General features: G+C 45.1%; 1 protein-coding gene across 1 annotated transcript in view; it reads right to left on the bottom strand.

Moving 5' to 3' along the window:
• Positions 1-19,577, bottom strand: part of UBE2J1 (ubiquitin conjugating enzyme E2 J1) — a 130,156-nt gene that overhangs the window by 42,566 nt on the left and 68,013 nt on the right. The window contains exon 6 of the mRNA XM_078648278.1: positions 5,157-5,286. Within this exon, the coding sequence (XP_078504404.1) occupies positions 5,157-5,286 (130 nt within the window). The remainder of the gene's footprint in view (positions 1-5,156; positions 5,287-19,577) is intronic.

The following is a 19,577-nucleotide window of genomic DNA, read 5'->3' as shown; positions in this document are numbered from 1 at the left end:
GTAGCAGAACCTTTAACATTTTAATGATATCTGGGTAAGTGTATTCTCCCATACGGAGCATGTCTTTTAATTCTCTATGGAACCCTGCTGGATCTTTGTCATGACAGGGAATTAATTTCTTCATTTCGAGGAGTTCCATCTTTGTGATCGGAGTGTATACAAACACTCGTTGCATTTCGCCACCCGCTCCTCTGACTGGGTGGACTTCTCGTAACGGATTCTGTCTGTCTATGTAGAATGATTTACTTTCTGGGGGTGAGACATGAACAAAATGCGGGTTTAAGAATGTTCTATATTTGTGGCGCTGTTCTAGAATGACACTAATTAAATCGGTACCTAGGCCTCTCCATTTGTACTGGAGTAACTCGTTCAAGATATCATGTAACGGGCCTGGATCAGAATGTTGACCCTCATACAGAGTAATGAGGTGCTGAATCATATACATACCCACCAGTCGTTGCTCGGCTGGGGGCAATTTCAGAAACATTTGTGCCACTATTTCGTCTGGAAAAGTGGTAGAATCAGTAATCCGTCGGACTGCTGATCGGGCTAGTTCCTGTTCATGCATAGTACTTAACTCACTATAACCGATTCGTGATTTCAGAATGTGATCGGTAGCTTGAAATACTTGTTCTAGGGAACCTTGTTCTGGTGCTGAATGATGGAAAGTAGACTTGTGTTCTAGACGTAAATGGCGATCTGGAAATCTAGGTTTTCCTACATACGCTATTCTGGCAGTATTCTCGTCGTCTTCCTCTTCAGGATCAGAGGTACTTTCTTTCTCGCTTACTTGTGCTGCTTTACGCTGTTCGTGTATCTTTATTATCTCTCTACGGATTTTCTTGTACATACTTTCCATGGCACCAATGGTATTGTGCTTTCCTTCGGCTATATTATCACTCCACTTTGTTAGAGTTTTCATTTCTTCCGGGTCTTTAGACGGGTAATCTTGTTCTCTTATTAGACAGTTAATTAAGAACTTTAATATCATGCGCTGAATCTCGGCTTTCCTTTGAGACATGGCATCACTAATACTTTGTGGGTCATCCCCTGTACGGATGAAACGATATATCCTGTCTAGATCTTCTTTCATATTCGGCAGGGTGACTAGATACTCGGTCACTCTCCTTACGCGTACGGAATATAAAACCATATTAAACTCGCCTGGAACTGGGTCATAGACACATTCGCCAAGGGTTTGCCTGATCTCTGCAACAGACTTATTACTTTTAGGAGTACGCTGTGATGCTTGAGCATGTAATTCGAGTGCTGATAAACGCTTGTATGGCGGCGGAGTTTGAGGAAGACCTCCTCCTGCGGCCCCTAAACTGGAATCATCAACTGATGCTTTTCGTCCTGGCAGGGTCGGTAACTGTAACGTGGGCTGGACTTGTATGGCGGGCTGACCCGGGGGGGCTGTTAAGGGCACCCCGGTGTCTGGAGGAGCAGGAATTACCTGATTTACAGGGACTGGCGGAGCGCGAACAGGATTTGCATATTCGGGGACTGTGTCGTCCAGATAGGACGAAATAAAAATATCAGCTGCGGTCGGTTTGTGACGTAGCTTGGTCGGAACTAATGGTGGCGGGAAATTACTGGATGCCTCTGGGGTCGCTTTTGGCAAGCCTTCGGCAAGAAGAGGATACATACCCTTAATGAGGGCATTCCTCTGTCTGTCTGATTGCTCAGTTCTAACTCGTTCACCTATCTCGATTAATTCTCTTTCTTGGGCTCGTTCTTGGGATTCTCTACTTAGTTCTGATTTTCTGATTTCTTTTTCGGTTCTCTTATGAGCTTCTTTGCGCCATAACTCGATGGCATCTTTCTGTGATTGTCTGGCTTTCTTTTTCCATAATGCTTCTTCTACTCGCATGATGCACTCGGCATCCCATGTACCCGATACGGGCCATCTATACTTTTCTTCTAACTGTTTGGTATATTCTACCCATAAATCTAGATACAATATGGCACTTATGCCATGTTTCTGATACATAAAGTGACCTGGACTGTCCCTGGGCGGGACGGGAACTGCTGCTTCCAGCAGACCCTTTCTAGTTTTTAACTGACGTAATTTTGAGAAGAGCGGCATGACTGGACTATAATCCGGACATAATACAATACACAATGAAAACATGAAATCACGTCGCACTCATACCACAACATTAAAATACATGAAGAACATTATGAATAACAGTTCGAACAGAATACCACCTGAAAATACTTGAAATTTCTCGAGAACAGAACTGACTAGAACAGAAACTAGATGCACTGCTGAAACAGTACGAAACTTACCGGTCTCATAAAGAGACACGTCAGGACCCGCATCCACCGAAGTGGACACTTCGTTTGTGGGACTGTGTACCACCAACCCACAGACCAGAGTCAATTAAATTGACCCTGTCTAGATACCACCCCAGTAACGGTACTCACCGGGCAGCAAGAACGGAAGGCCTCGGACTGGACTGGACTGCTACGACGACGAACTTCGGACTTCGGACTTCAGTTACGGGTGGACCTCCGGATACCTCGGACCTTGGACTCTTGGCTTGGGCTCTGGTCGGGACTCGCCGCGTTCCTCCACCGTCTCGTCTGGATGCTGGACCGCCTCCTCCGTCTCCTCCGTGGGCCTGAGGGATACTTGAGCAGAAATATCTGCCACTGCGCAGAAGAGTTCCGTCACGACTGCAGAGGGTCAGGGGGTCGGCGTGGCTTCACCGACGCGTGGGGAAAGGGCAAGTCCCTGTTCGGGCGCCATTATGTGGTAAATAAATAAATAATACCCTATTTTTGACTAGACATATATCATAACAGATAGCTCAATAAATAAGAGTCAAGATTCGAGGTAGTAGGAGTTTTGCAGGTTTAATACAGCATAAGGACAGGAACAGGACAACCTGCATAGGAATAGGATGACAGGGCCCAGCAGCTGCTGGGGCTGGGATGAGCGCGCTGCCTTTTAATAACAATACATGAGCATATATACATAACGCAAACACATAGCATTACATTGCAGTAGGCGTAGCAGTGGGTGGAGCAGAAGCGGTGATGCGTAGCAGTCGCGAAAGATAAGAGTAAAAAGAAGGTGTAACTCAGACATGTGATACAAACGTAACAGAATATGTCATGAATGGGCGGAAACATAGGAGGGGGCTACCTAAGGAGCCGGGGCCTCTAACCTGGTGGTGCGCGCAAACTGGTAATGACGTGTTACGAGGAGAAGCTGGGGGCTATGAACTCTGTGCTAGGAGCAGAGACTAAAGTCTGGAGGGTCGGAGCGACATGTACCTAAACCCTATCTAGTATCTGATGTTTAGGGAACATGTTGATATAAACTAGAAGTCATGAGGGGAAAAGCTAACTGACTCTAAGACTAGAGCATGCATTATTCTACATGTAGTGCGTGATGAAGAATATGAGATGACCATTAAATGCAGTATTTCTCTAACGTGGAGACGTGAAGGCTAGACAATGACGGAAACTATTGATGCAGTTCAGTAGCTTAGGAATGCAGAGAAGGAGGACTAAACTGATAGCTGGAATCACAACATAGTCTTGGCAGACTCAGAGGCAGAGCCAAGCTGCACCGGGCACTGCGAGGCAGGAAGTAAGTGAAAGGTCGAGGATACAGGTGGGGGCTGGATCGCTCCTCAGCGAGGGTTCAGGAGACAGGAGCTGAATCTGATGTCCGGGCCCTGTTGAGGCCTGGAAACGGGGACTTTATAATGAAATAACGTGCACACTGAGAAACGTGGCAACGTAGCTTTACATAGGCCTGATATTCGTAGTATTCACGAGGACTGGAAACTGGCATACTAGAGGAGGACACAACTATAATTGCGTCTTGAATCGGACATGGGGAATAACATATGCATATTGGTCATGCACACATAACATATGATGGATGACACGTAGAGACACAGAACATGGCAAAATTTACTTTTCCACACTGCCACCATCCCGGAACATACGACATGGCTTCATAGACTGTGGACGACCCTAGCAATGGAACGCCTTGCTCTGGTGCAGGGCGAAAAAGGCGAGAAATATGAGCTCCATTCATGGAGTTATTATCGAAAGACATCCGTGAAGTCACTTGCCCCAAACTCTTGCAAGTCCTTCAGCTGATCCCTCGAGCTCAGGCATAGAGTGTTCCTCATCTGGGGTGTCGGGTGGATCTGGATTAAGCCGGATGAGTGGGGTCGGTTCACTTTCTAGCACCTGAGGAAACATGGTACGGGCCCCCCTTTTTCTTTTTCCTTTTCTCTTTGAGAGAGGGAGAGTTTGCCTTTCCTTGCATGGGTTCCCGTTTTCGGACCTGCACTATCCTTTTGATGGTTTTCGTTTGTTCTTATGTATAAGGCATGTTCATTAGCGCTGCCGGCCTCCGGGATGTAGGCATTGTAGCTATGTATGTCCATATATATCCTGAGCATCTTTCCCTAGCCTGGGGCCCCTGTGGTTGTAGGCGACTGGCTGTGTACATTCGGTGATATGCCTTTTAAAATGAATACAAAGATGTGTTCCTAAAGTTATTTATTAATACTAGGAGATACATTAATGTACTATGCACCTTGATTTATTTTTATATTATTGTATGATGCCACTTTAGCTAGTAGTGGATAAATTAATTCTGGATGCAGCTGTTAACGACTGTCAAACGCAAATGTTCATGGCGATATGAAATTGTATTTGTAAATTTATTACCACTGGTTTAAGTTGCTCAATAAAAATTACAAAAGATAAAAAATAAGCATTTCATCTACCACACCTAGTTGATATATACCACTGATGCTCTGCACCTCAGTATTAGACGTGTGAGAGATGCAGACCTCCCCATACTTCACTGTAAAAGGCAGTGCCAAGATTGAGTGTACAAGATCATAGTCAACAACTACCTGAAGTATCGTTAATGCCCCATAGGCTGTGCACAAGTCAGAGACCCTCACAAGATCTAGGATGTATAAGATTGAAATCCATGTCAACTCCCTACAGGCCTAAACAGAGATACTCATGCTGAAGGAGCACCTAAATGGAAGAGAAATAGAAGTTTCCAATACTAAGCCTGAAAAAACATTTAGCTGGCGTGCGAGAAGAAATTACGCAAATACATTTTCTGCAATTACTGGCATCTCCTATTCCCAATACCATCAACTTACCTTGAAACTGATTTGCCTAGCTAGTTCTTTGGCCTCTTGGTCTGCCTGGATAGACTGGCTGTCCAAAGACAATGGAAGAAGGGCTGTTTTCATGTTTGCACCACAGCCTTCACAACAGAAGTCCTGGGATCTGGTCATAAAAACATTAATTTAAAAAGTCAAAATTTGGTGCAGAAGCAAGCAGGATGTATATTCAATTCATAAAATAAAACTGATTTTTTTCTCCAAAAAAGAGACACGTCATCAACACATGTTAATATTGTGAGAATCAGAAATAAGCGCCAGTTAGTCTTGTGACCAGCAAACTGTATACGAACAAAAATAATGCAAAATTTAAATTAATCTCACTTACAAAGGAACACTGTTGTATTTACACTAGTGAATATTATAAAAAATACTTTATAGTTGGAAGCAATGTTGTGGCTCCCTGGCATCAGTGATATGATTGAACGTCTAAAAACAACTTTGTGTGTTGTATTTTTAGCCTTCTGTAGCTGGGGAATTCTTTTAGTGCCCACCCCAAGGCGGCAAGCATTTCAGTAATCTAAGCCTGAATTAACACAATGCCAACAAGTACAGCGCTTACAATAGCGGATTTGTCTGAGGCAGGAGGTATAGATCTTAATGATCTGGAACATGGTATTGGCCTGGTCTTTCATGAATAAGGTAATATATCATATCACTCAGATTTCTGTTCACCTTGAACCTAATTAAACAAGCATTTACAATGCAATGGTCTCGGCATTGTTAAAGTTAGAGCTATTGGCATTGCTCATGACATTATTTTTATTTATGTTTTTGTTTTTAAAACATAAATAAATGGCATTGTCATTTACAATGCCAATAAGCTTAATGTCTCCCAAATGCGAGACCTATTGCATTTGCACCCACACACAGAGCCACCCACACACACATACAGAGCCACTCACACAGAGCCATTCACATAGAGCCACCCACACACACAGAGCCACCCTCACACAGACCCAACTACACACACACAGAGCCACCCTTACACAGACCCACCTACAAAAAATTCTACCCACACAGAGCCCAACACACACACACACACACACACACACTTAACCACAGACACAGACAGAGCCACAAACACACACAGAGCCACACACACACACACACAGAGCCACACACACAGAGCCACTCACACACACAGAGCCACACACACACACAGAGCCACACACACACACAGAGCCACACCCACACACAGAGCCACACCCACACACAGACACAGAGCCACACAGACACAGAGCCACACACACAGAGCCACAGACACATACACACACAGAGCCACACACACACACACACAGGCAGAGCCACACACACACAGACAGAGCCACACAGACAGAGCCACACACACACACAGACAGCGCCCCACACACACACACAAACAGCGCCCCCCACACACACACAGCGCCCCACAGACACACACAGAGCCACACAGACACAGAGAGAGCCACACACACACAGACAGAGCCACACACACACACAGACAGAGCCACACACACACACACAGACAGAGCCACACACACACACACACAGACAGAGCCACACACACACACAGACAGAGCCACACACAGACAGAGCCACACACAGACAGAGCCACACACAGACAGAGCCACACACAGACAGAGCCACACACAGACAGAGCCACACACAGACAGAGCCACACACAGACAGAGCCACACACAGACAGAGCCACACACAGAGCCACACACTCACACACACAGACCACACACACACAGACTGGAAGACTTTTGAGCACATTTATTAAGGTGTTTTCTATATGTTTCCCAAAATTAGCATGAGATAAGCATGCAGCTGTTTAACAAGATCACCATCGAGAACATGGTTTGTAATCCTGCAGCAAATGTACGCCTTATTAGAGTTGACATTTTGTTAGTGTTTTGTAAAAATCGAAGAAGGTTAAAATAGCGTGGCTACGTGTCTACTTGTGCTTAAAAATGTCAAATTGCTTTTTTTTTTAACAGGTTAAATTCACGTATTCTCTGTCTGAAACAAGACAGTAGTTCCACCACGTTGCTTACTAGTTATTATTAATGCCCTGATTGCCAAACACAGTTCCCTACCTCTTGAGGAGCAACGCATGTACATATATAGTTATTTAATTGGAATTTCAGACATTTACTTTATTTATAATTGGTGTTTGCTTCATAACGTTTGTTTGAAAGCATAGCTAAGCACTTTCCAGGCATGTTTCAAGTATGCAAGGGCGTTCTTACAATTGTCTTTCGTTGAAGGGTGAAGGGATGAGAGAGGACCGCTCTGCTCGTCACCTCCTGCCCTGGCTCATTGCAGCACCCCCAGGGATTCGGGTTTTTCCCACACTTGTTTTCTGCTTGTCAATGAAGTCACTTGGTGAGCTCACAGGCCCAAGGGACGGGGTTCCATCAATATGCGGCACACACTCACACGCACCCTTCTGCTATAAGCAGCCATTGCCTTCCATTCTCTCATGAAAGGCAGCGGCCTAAGACTAAACACCAGAAGAGCTCGATTATTGGGCCTAGTAAAAAAAAATGGCCGCCCTGACTATCATACAGATATTACAATTGTAAACGATATGACGCGTGTCCTTTGATTCCTTCACATGAAACCTCTGGGCTGCACCTTCTAAACACTGGCAAGACCTGTTTAGGGCTATATTTAAACCTCAGCATACCTGCCAGCAATAAATAACAATTAAGAATGATACATCTTCATGCCGGCCAGATTAACACCATGCCACGTAAAAGTAACAAGAAAAACTAGAAATAGCAACCGTGGAAGCCCGCACATTTACCTGTGATCCAAACTAAGGCAGAACCATGTTCCATTGACCAGTGACAACTGAGATGAGGAATTACACCAATAAGAAATACCCACTGCATTACCAGTCCAAAGCCCCCTTACAAATATGATCTTTTCCCCAACTAGATCAAAACACCAAGCAGTAGCCAAATGTATGAGTGATGGATGTAAAGAGCATTTTGAACAGCCAACCCCCCCCAGCAAGAGTTACCAGCGCAGGGAGAGCCCAGCCGGTGGCACTGAGTGCCAGCAGCCCCACCAGTGCCAGGGCGTGCATGGTGGCAGGAGATTCTGAGACAACAGGAGCTCTGGTGCCGCGTGCCAGGCAGGGTGGGCGATGCTTCGTGCCACTGGAGTGGTCGAGCGTGTGGTATAGGGTGACCAGACGTCCTGGGTTTCCTCAGACGGTCCCGTATTTTTTTGCGAAGTGTCCTGACACTTTCTTTCAAAGTTCAAACTGAATAAATGTCCCGGTTTTTGAGTTGTGGCTGAGCTGAGCAATACACACTGGTGTTCAGAAGATGTGCGCATGCTCACACTGCTCACTTCTCACTACTGGAGAAGTTACGGCGTGACGTCATGGTAGGTGAGGTAAAATCACTTACCCTGGGTTTAAAAGAGTCTTGTGTCAGGCGGTCTCCACGTCTCCTGACATTATGTTGTTATGCGTGTAATTTACTTTTTTTTTTTTAAACTCGGTCAAGGAAGCGTTCAAGCATTTACCAGAGCGGCCGAGGTTTGAGCTAGAGAGCCAGGTTCGAGTCTCGACAGGGTCGCTCAGTGTCCTCAAACTTGCTTCTCCCTTATCTGGCTCAGATAAGGCACCGGAGATGCCGCCCCTCAGAGTGTGTGTTTACCATCTTCCCCAGGGCTGGGCAGAGACGCTGTAAGCAAAAAACGCCGGCCTTTTCGAATTAAAAAAAAAAGCTTAATCTTTATTAATTAGGGGGTTAAAAAGCGGAGCAATCCCCTATGCCCGGCCGGAAGGAGGAAGCATAGGGAAAGGTGAAGAGTTGTTAACGAGAAAGTCCTACTGCTTTGAAACAAAAGAACCAGGAAACCGGGTCTTCCTCTCGGCTCGGGCCGGGTGAAAACTGGGACCGCAACCTCATGCACTTCCCAGAGCGCGCCGTGGTGGATTGGGCAGGGGGTGCCCATGGCTCGACGGGAACGGAGCAGGCTGGTGGGACTCAGCGGCATGGCCAGCATGATCTTCTCGCCCTTGGTGGGGTAGGGGTTCTTCCGGTGCTTCAGATTCTGGGTGCACCTACAGTGGCTGCTTCATTCTTTTTGCAGAGGTATGGGTGCCATCTGAGAGAGGTGGAGAACGCGTTTGGCGTAAAGGACGTTGTTAGCCAAGGAAGGAGCCTCCCTCGTGTTCAGGGATAGTCGCGCTGCCCGCGCACTAAGCTGTGATAGTGAGAGTTTAGTGACAGCTACAGAATTGATCAGTCCTTTGCTGGTGGAGGCACACCATTCAGCTCTCCGGCTTCCCAATACGGCATTAGAAACGCTGAAGTGAATGCGTGGCTAAATAATTAAAAAAATAAGCCACGGGAGGCTTAACAAGCGCCACCATGTTTCTCCGAGGCGAGGCAGGAATGCCTCGGAGAAACCAGCGTCATTTTTGGGATTGGGGGGCATGTTTTTGATCTCTCCTCTTCCCATTGGCTGGAATCTTAAATTCCAGCCAATGGGAAGAGGAGAGAAAGTAAACAGAAAGAAACGAAAAAACACACCCCTCTGTCCCAAAAAGACGGGGCTTAAATGGAGTGACGCCCCTCTCCTCCAATGGCTGGCAAGCATTTACGAGGCAAGCCAATGGAAAAGAGGTGCGGGTTTAAGACCCCAATACTGTAAACATAAAATCTCGGCTGCGCGAACACTGCTGCGCAGTGTAACGCTAGGCTGAGACCTAAAAAGGGATGGAGATGCCTAGTAGATAGTGGTCTTGAAACTCAAGTGTTGATGCCTAACAGAGGAATCTTGTTTTCCTTTAGTTAATGTAAACCAAACCATAGTTCATCCACGTAACCACATTATTTAGGCAAGGTAAGACAGAATCAAAAGCTGGAGAAGAGGCATTTACTTTCACAAGGTGTAATATATGATCAGCACGAGTGATTTACCTCCTGGTGTCTTGAAAGGAGACCTACAAGAGGTTTATTACAAACTAAGAAGAAACAAGTAGGAATGAGGGTAGTCACTAGGGATTCTGCAGGTGAACAGAGAAAGATGAGAAGAGACTGATCACAGTTAATCCCTCTAGAAACAATGATTCAAGAAAGAAGAGAACCGCATTTCAGAGGTCCCTCTCACCTCAGTTGCGGACTCAGAGTGGTCAACTATTGGACTGTGGCCGTTGACGGCTAAGGTTGGCTGACTCGACGCCTTAGCAGGAACCAGACTACTCTTAAAGAGTTCATTGCTCTTTTTAATCATAAGTTAATAAGTGGTCGGTGCTCATGATCTTAAATGTGTGAGGTGGGTGGGGAAAGAGTAGGGTAGATTCTGGGCATCCTGTCCCCACAGGGAACTACCACATATTTTAAGTTAAACGTCAATATACAATTGAAAGCCCGCTTTGCCAAATTGCAAGACAATAACAAGGTTTTTTTTTTAATGAGACTGCTGTACTTGCATTCAACCTTCCACTCATGAGTCAAAAACTGTCAGACATTGCTGAAATTGTTGAGGGTGTAAACTAGAATAAACTGGCTATTTTAAAATAGATTTTTGTTTTTTTCTCTAAAACTGCTAGACAGATTTACACCATATCAAAATTGTTGGACAAAGCGCTACGTTCAGGTGTGAATTTTGTGTGAATCACTCTTGCACTTTTATGTTCAAGTGATTAGAAATTCCAATGGGGAGCACAACTATTGTAAACCAAACTGCACAAAATCTTCAAACTTACTTCAATGTACTTTTACATGAAATGTATCATGCAGATTTGTCAGACTGGGTAAACGGTATTAGCAATAAAGACATTGTCTTTCATATTAACTATTAATTTCAAGAATCTTAAGCGTAACTAGAGATTCACAAAAACCGACTTTGCTTTTGAATTTGGCTGATCACTGGCGCTAAAGGGTTTGTTTATGGCATATGGTCTCAAGTACATGGATACATCTGACGGAAGCAAAAAGGAATGTTACTTACCAGTAACTACAGTTCCTGGTCATATATTTACATAATTTTGAATTATTTCTCCAATTTATGCTAGGATCATTTGATATACTTAACTTTCTGTTATTACAGATCAACATGTTCCTGACCCCATAACAGTACTCTTGTACTGTGTAGATGCCTGATGGTATACTGATCTGGAAGTTGTATCACAATTTCTGACAACTGTTTTGTTTTGTAATGTTCACAAATCAATAAAAACGTTTCATAACAATAAGATATATATATTGTCCTATGTACTTAACTATGTATCCTCATGGTCACCACAAAGGTAGGGAGATATCAGCTCCTCTCCCAGAGGCAACCTTCAGATTTTATACAAGCCCTATCAGTGTTAAACAAAACGAGCAAAATGCCTGTCTAGGAGCTGAAAGCACCACATGTGAACATATGAAAGATCCCTGCGCTGAAGAACATAATTTACTTTGTATCCATTTGCAATGCAGCTTTCAGAAACGTACATGCTTCTGCATTAGATCACAAACAGTAAATATCAAAACAATAGTGTTGGTAAGGGGCACTCTGTATTGAAACAGATTCAGGGGGACTTCTTGTCCACTCTGAGCTCCTTCCTGGTCTGCAATTCCAAGCCGCAGTGCCTAGTGAATTAATGGCATGTCTGCCATAATGCAGCTTTGTAGTTGCCCAGAAGAGGCATATCCAAAGGAGTGCTACAGTCACAGTTCTACTTCTTTTAAGTGTGTCGACACAGCCTGCAAAAGTTCTCTTCCTGCTTTGTTTTAGCATAACGCGATCCATGATTCCATGTTGGAATACAGCTTGCCCTTGGCTGGTTTCACCAAAAGAAATAAACAGTAGTTCTGATTTTCTGAAATCTTCAGTTTTATCTAAAATCAAAAACACCGCTTTGCAACCAGGGAATGTCAAATCCTGAGAAGAGGCAGAAGGACTCGATAAGCAAAGGAGCATGACCAATGCCAGAATAAGGTGCAATTTCCATAGTTCCTTAGGGAGAAACGTAGCATTAGTGGCAAGAATAAAATTAGGAATAAGCTTCCTTAGAAAAGAAATTTTGCAATTCATTCACTCATCTTGCTAATGTCATCATCAAAGTCTATGCTGTCTGTCGAGATCCAAATTTAATGTCAATGACTAAGCTAGCTCTTTGCTTAGGAGTTAGTGGTCAACAAGTAAGCCTAGGCTGATAAGGGGTCATGGACGAGGAAGGTGGTTGGAGTCTAATGACAGATGCGATTGTTGCCACATTTTTTAACAAAGTTTAAGGTAGAGACAATGTCCCTTTCCAATGTCTTGCCACATGTCCCAACAACTTGAAACGGGGTCAGGCCAGCACCTTTCACCTTTTTGCCCCTTAAGTGTGAAGAGCTCCACGCTTACATTTAGGCCTCCGATTTCCTTGCAGATGGCAGGGTCACTCCAGGTATATTCCTCTTCGGAACAGAACGAGGCACACTCATGACGAAGAATAGGAAGTTAGCTGTCTGCCCTTAGTAGCGCAATAGGAAATGGACTTCTAACTCTCTAAATCCTCTTAATTAAGACTAGGGTTTGGCAACAAAGACTTACATTGTGCAGGTCATCACAAAATATTCTGTTCTGACCTCAGGATTCATAGATTCTGAAAAGGAACATTTTAGCCTTCTTTTAAGATGGCCCAGTTGCTACAAGAGAAAATAGATAGTGCTCTTGGGTTGATATGAAGCAAGGTCTTTCAACTGGTATACTAAACCAATGTTAGAACTGGCTATTTCTGGTAGGCTAAGGCTGACGCCAAAGCCAGGCAGAAACCACCATTCTAGTCAGGGCAAGGAAGTCACACGCCAAGATAACCCCTGCTCACCCCCTTGGTAGCTTGGCACGAGCGGTGAGGCTAAACTCGCAGGCAATGTGTTAAGCATTTGCGTCAGCACACAACAGCAACAACATACTAGGCACACCACAAAAGGAACTCCACACAAGGTTATATTAAAATAACTTTTGTATTGTCACAACACATCAGATAAAAATCACACATGTACATTGTGCCAACAGGCACGGGCAACATTCATAAGGGATTATGTATAGGGGAGAGGGGTTGGCCTAACGGCTAAGGCGCTCGACCTCGGACCTGGGGATCTGGGTTCGAGTCTCGGTAACGACGCCAAAAACCCCCTGTGATTCTGGGCAAATCACTTAATCTCCCCGTGCCTAAAATGAAAGTGTCCCTTGCTCATTGCACCATCAGGATTCAAGCAAGCCGGGCCGAAGATGCCTGAAATGGCAGAAACCGGTCCCCGGAAGCTTGTTTCCTTCCCAGTACAAGAATTGGCTTGGTAGTTTGGTTTGCCCTGTTCCCATCATGCACTGGGACAGGAACAGACTAATTTGCATATAGCCAAGTTCTGAGCTGGGATGGTGCAGTGAGCTAAAAAACGGTGATGGATCAAGCCCTGATCTTTGGACTGGGTAAGAGTGGTCTGCTTAATTCAGGCACTCTGTTCATCACCACCCCCTTTTCTGAATCATTTAAAATGAAAGTGTGTCCTCATGTAACGTAACTGGTGCTATGTAAAGCGCTCTGATAACTGATTCGGTTCGGTTCTAGTTCGCGCTATATAAAACTCTGCAAAAAAAAACAAAAAAAAAACCAAAGGGCTACAGATGAGACGGGGTGATTCTGGGGAGAAAGAATTATCCCCAAAAAGAAATCTGTTTGGAATCTAAAAGATTGAGCTAGAAACTTTTTTTAGTTTTTTTTTTATGTTCTTCTCAGAAGTGCATGGCATTTATCAAAATAGTAGAACTCCACTATAGGACCCCACTAAGTGGAATTTCTAAAGAGGACCTCTAAGGGAGTTATGCAACCTTTTTTTTTTGTCCTCATTTGCCATTGCCCCCGTGCAAGAGACCACCGACCACCACTATGTGTCTATTTGTCCATGGCCAGAGATCGAAAGCTTGGCACCCAGACCGAGACACAGATAGCTTTCTGGCAGAGGAGGGAAACCAGCACAGAGCGGGCGACCTGCTATCGATCAGGGTATATAGCGACCCGTTGGACCTCAATTTCACCGAGGAGAGCCATTGCTTTGAGGTCTTTGGAGCAGAGAATAGGCATAATCATAGGACCTGGGGGGAAAAAAAACAACAACAAAAAACCCGGAAATCCTAGTTCCATTGTACCAGAAGGTCCCAAAAAGCAAGCTTTTTCCTGCTACCAGATCTAGCCAGGTCGGTCTTTGAGACTTCGTATAGGGACGTCAACCATTCAGAGTATGTAGGGGGTGTAGTATCCGCCCAAAACCTGCAATTCTGTTTCCTTGCCAAAAGAATTGCAAGAAAGAGGAAAGATCTGGCCTGCCCGGAGATTTTTTCATCAATCCCAAAGATGATTAGAGGGAGAGTAATACTCAGTGCAGTGTTAAGTATAGAGTACAGGGCATCCTTCACTTCCTCCCAGAACTGGCTGATAGCAGGACAATCCTTAAACATGTGCACATCTGATGCCTCTAACAGGTCACATTTATTGCATTTCTTCCCGGGACAAAACTTTACCAGCTTTTGGGGGGAAAAATATGCACGGTGTAACGTGAAAAGGTGGTTTCGCCTCAACCATGCTGGCTTGACAGTCTTATACAGTAAGCTAAAGGAATCCAGCCACATCTGGTCACAGTTGGCACCCACCTCTCCTCCCCATAGCTCCTCGGCAAGTTTGAAATCTCCGTCTATCTCTTCCAGGATTGCCCAGTACCAACGGGAGAGCTCCTTTCCTCCCCCTGATCTTGTCATTAATTGATTTTCCAGGTTGCTAGAAGTACCCAGGGGGACCCCCTTCCTACTCAGCGCCTGAGCCCAGCTAGTCAGCTGCATATGTTTGAATCTCAAGAGATTTGGCCCTACTCTCTCTCGCAAATCTTCCCACGATAGCATTGAGCCACTTGCCAGCAAATCTCCCCAATACAACATTTCAGCCTCCTTTATCGGACTAGCCAGTTTGTCTTTAAGGCACGGTGGAGTGCCTGGCGAGTCCCACATAGGTGCAAGATTTGAAAAGTAGCTAAGCCCTATGCGCTTTCTTAATTTAGCCCAGCTTCTGGCCAGTGATTGGAGAATTTTTAAGGAATATGCTACTTACCAGTATGCATCTGTTCGTGGCATGTAGGGCTGCTGACATTCATATCTGTGCATAGATCGCCACCTAGTGTTGGGTCCGGATGATTGCACATTGTTGTCCTGGAAGAGTCTTCGAAGTATCACAAGATAGGTGGCTCCTCCCTTGGACTACAGTGCGCATGGGCATCCTCTCCATCCTCAGATTGTTTTACGCCATTGTGGCAGAGATGGAGTATAGTACAGAAAGAGATGTCCATGCAAAGAGTGAATGCTGTAGCTGCGACAGGCACCGGGGAGGTGGGTGGGCGATATGAATGTCAGTAGCCCTACATGCCAAGAACAGATGCATACTGGTAAATAGCATATTCCGTTCGAGGCATGTGAGCTGCTGAATTTATATCTGTGCATAGAATGTATAGCAGTATCTCCCTTAGCGGTGGCTACCTGTGTCAGCTGCAGCAGTCTGGAAAAGAGTTTTGAGAACAGCCTGTCCTACAGCAGCTTGCTGTTTTGACTGTACATCTACACAATAGTGTTTTGTAAATGTATGTGTGGTTGACCATGTGGCTGCTCTACAAATTTCGTGTAAAGGAATATTTCCTAGGAAAGCCATGGATGCCCCTAGTTTACGTGTGGAATGCGCTCTAGGGGGAACTGTTAAGGTGCGTTTTGCCTTCAAATAACATGTTTAGATGCTCTTACCCATCCATCTGGCTATACCTGATTTTGAAATAGGGTTGCCTTTGTGTTGCGGTGAGAAGGCAACAAACAATTGTTTCGTTTTCCGAAACGTTTTTGTTCTGGCTATGTAATATAGCAGAGCTCTTTTGACATCAAGGGTATGCAAGGCCCTTTCAGCTACTGTTTGTGGGTTCTGAAAGAACACCAGCAGTTCTATAGTTTGATTTATATGGAAATTGGATACCACCTTTGGCATGAATTTAGGGTTTGTTCTAAGAACTACTCTATTTGCATGTACTTGAATGAATGGCTCTTGAATAGTTAGGGCTTGCAGCTCACTAACTCTTCGAAGCGAAGTAATGGCATAAGGAAAGCCACTTTCCAAGTAAGAAACTGTAGTTTGCATGAGTGCAGTGGTTCAAAGGGTGGTCCCATTAGTCTGGTTAAGACAATGTTTAGATTCCAGACTGGTGAAGGTGGGTGTCTTGGAGGGATTACGCGTTTAAGTCCTTCCATAAATGCTTTGATTGCTGGCACCTTTATAGTGAAAGGTGTTGCCTGCTTTGCAGATATGCTGCTAACACAGCTAGGTGTATTCTAATGGAAGAGAATGCTAAATTGCACCGTTGGAGGTGCAATAAGTAGCAGATGATGTTTTGAGTGGAAGCATCAAGTGGGTTAATGTCATTGTTATTACAGTAAATGATGAAACGTTTCCACTTTGCTGCATAGCATGCTCTGGTAGTAGGCTTCCTTGCCTCTTTGATAATATTCATGCAGTTTGGAGGCAAGTTGAGGTATCCAAATGCTAGGATTTCAGGAGCCAGATCGCTAGGTTCAGCTGTTGGGGATCTGGGTGTTGGATTTCCCCATGGTTCTGCGTTAGAAGACTGGGTGTTAGTCGCAGTCTTTGATGAAGCACTACTGACAGTTCTAGGAACGTTGTGTACCATGGTTGCCTTGCCCAGGTGGGAGCAACTAGAATTAGAGTCAGAGAATGTTGGCGCATTTTGCGTGCCACTAGCGGTATTAATGGAGCTGGGGGAAAAGCGTACGCAAATTTGCCTGACCAGTTCATCCATATCGCATTGCCCTGCGACTGCGGATGTGGGAACCTGGCGGCAAAGTACTGGCATTTTGCGTTTTCGCTTGTGGCAAACAGATCTATTTCCGGGTGTCCCCATTTACGGAAGAAGGGCTGGAGCACTTTGGGGTGAATTTCCCATTCGTGCATCTGTTGGCTGTGCCTGCTTAGCAGGTCGGCAACCTGGTTGTCCTTGCCTGGAAGGTGTTCTGCCATGAGAAAAATGTTCCTCTGAATGGCCCATTTCCACATTGCTTGATCTAGGTGCGACAGCTGTGGTGAGTGTGTCCCTCCCTGTTTTTGAATAGAATACATAGCTGTCATGTTGTCCGTCCGGATCAACACAGCTTTGTTGCGTAAGTGTGTCGCGAAAGCTTTTAGGGCTAGAAAAATGGCCATCAGCTCTAGAAGGGTTGATATGCAGTTTCTTCTGCTGTACCGTCCAGAGTCCTTGTACTGTGTAGTGTAGGACATGGGCTCCCCATCCTAGTAGGGATGCGTCCGCTGTTAACACTATTTGTGGGACAGGCTCTTGGAACAGTCGTCCCTTGCAAAGGTTTTGTGGATTCCACCAATGCAGAGAGTTGTATGCCCGACTGGTCACCCAACACTAGGTCTTTTAATTGCCCGTGAGCCTGGTTCCACTGCCTTGCTGGGCATTCTTGCAGCAGATGCATATGTAGTCTGGCGTGAGGGACTATGAAGATGCAGGAGGCCATCATGCCTATTAGCTGCATAAACACTCGGGCTGGTAGTGAGTGTTGGGGTCTGAACTTTTGTATTAATGTCAGTATTCCCTGGACACGTGCTGTGTTGGGATATGCTTTTGCTGCCAGTGTATCTATGGTTGCTCCCAGGTACTGTTGGACGTGGGAGGGTTGTAGATGTGACTTTGGGTAGTTTAGTGAGAATCCTAAACTGTGCAGTAGGTGTATGGTCTTTGACATGTGGTCGGCACATTGCTGGGCTGATGGCGCGTGTATTAGCCAGTTGTCCAGATAAGGGTACACATGGATGTGTTGCCTTCTGAGATGTGCTGCCACTGTAGCTAGACATTTGGTGAGCACTCTTGGAGCTGTTGTCACCCCAAATGGTAGGACCATGAACTGGTAGTGTTGTCCTTGTATGGTGAACCTCAAATACTTTCTGTGAGCAGGGTGTATTGGTATATGAAAGTATGCATCTTTGAGGTCTAAGGTTGCTAGGAAGTCTCCTTGGCGAAGCAATGGGAAGACTTGCTGGAGAGTCAGCATGTGAAAATGTTCTGACAAAATGTACAGGTTGAGGGGCCTGAGGTCCAGTATTGGTCTGAGAGACCCATCCTTTTTCGGAATTAGGAAGTATAGGGAGTATACTCCTGTTCCCTGATGTTGCAGTGGGACTGGTTCTATGGCCCCCTTTTGCAGCATACTGATGACCTCTAGCTGAAGTAGTGTTATATGTTCCTGTGACATAGGACGGTGCACGTGTGGTATGTTGGGTGGAGTTGAGGTGAGCTCTAGGCAATAGCCATGTTTGATAATTTGCCTGACCCACTTGTCTGTGGTGATATTTAACCACACTGGCTGAAATAGTTGTATTCTTCCCCCGACTGGCGTTATGTGGTCTGGGGGTAGTGCAAAGAAGTCACTGCTTTGTGTTAGTGGAGGATCTATTTGAATTGCCTCCACGACCTCTTCCCTTTGTATTGTTTCCTCTATAACCACCCCTGCTGGTGTTCTTGTAATATGTGGATTGTGTGTTACTCTTATAGTTGGAGGATTGCTGTGATATTCCTTATGCTCCTCCTCTATAATTGGAACGACGAAAGGAGCCCTGGTGTTGTTGGGACTGAAGAGCCCACATAGACTTTGCTGTTTCTGCATCCTTTTTAATTTTGTCCTGAATTGAATCAACTGCTGGACCAAATAAAAAGTCTGGGTTGATTGGCTGATTAAGAATTGTAGATTGGACTTGATTCTTAAAGCCTGAAATACGAAGCCATGCCTTAGTAGCACGCTTGTATTAATTGACCTGGCAGCTGTGTCTGCCGCGTCTAGGGCACATTTAATGGATGCATTGGTGATGAGCTTTCCTTCTTGTATAAGTTCATCTGCCTGCTGTTTGTAGGATCAGGTAAGTGTTGGAGAATTTCTTCCAAACTGCCATAGTGTGCTCTATCATATCTGGCTAGCAAGGCCTGTGTATTGGCTATTCTCCAGGAGTTTGCTGCCTGAGCCGCCACTCTTTTGCCTGATGCCTCAAAGATTTTAGACTCCTTGTCGGGAGGTGTGGCCTGACCAGTAGTTTGTGAGTTCGCACGCTTACGTGCGTTGGATACCACTAAGGAATCTAGGGGTAGCTGACCTTTGATGTATGTAGGATCTATAGGTGCAGCCCTGTATTTCTTCTCGATTCTTGGGTTTATGACCCGTGCCCTATCAGTGTCCTTAAAAATGTCACTGGCATGTTTTAATACCCCTCTTAACATTGGGAGTGTTTTAACGTGTCTTTCAGATGTTGTCAGTGTATCAAAGAGGAAGTCTTCCTCAATAGCATCAGAGTGCATCTCTACATTGTGGTAGGTT

Source organism: Lissotriton helveticus, chromosome 6 (genome assembly GCF_964261635.1).
Source record: "Lissotriton helveticus chromosome 6, aLisHel1.1, whole genome shotgun sequence".
Classification (NCBI taxonomy): Eukaryota; Metazoa; Chordata; class Amphibia; order Caudata; family Salamandridae; genus Lissotriton; species Lissotriton helveticus.
This window is presented reverse-complemented; position numbering and strand designations above follow the sequence as displayed.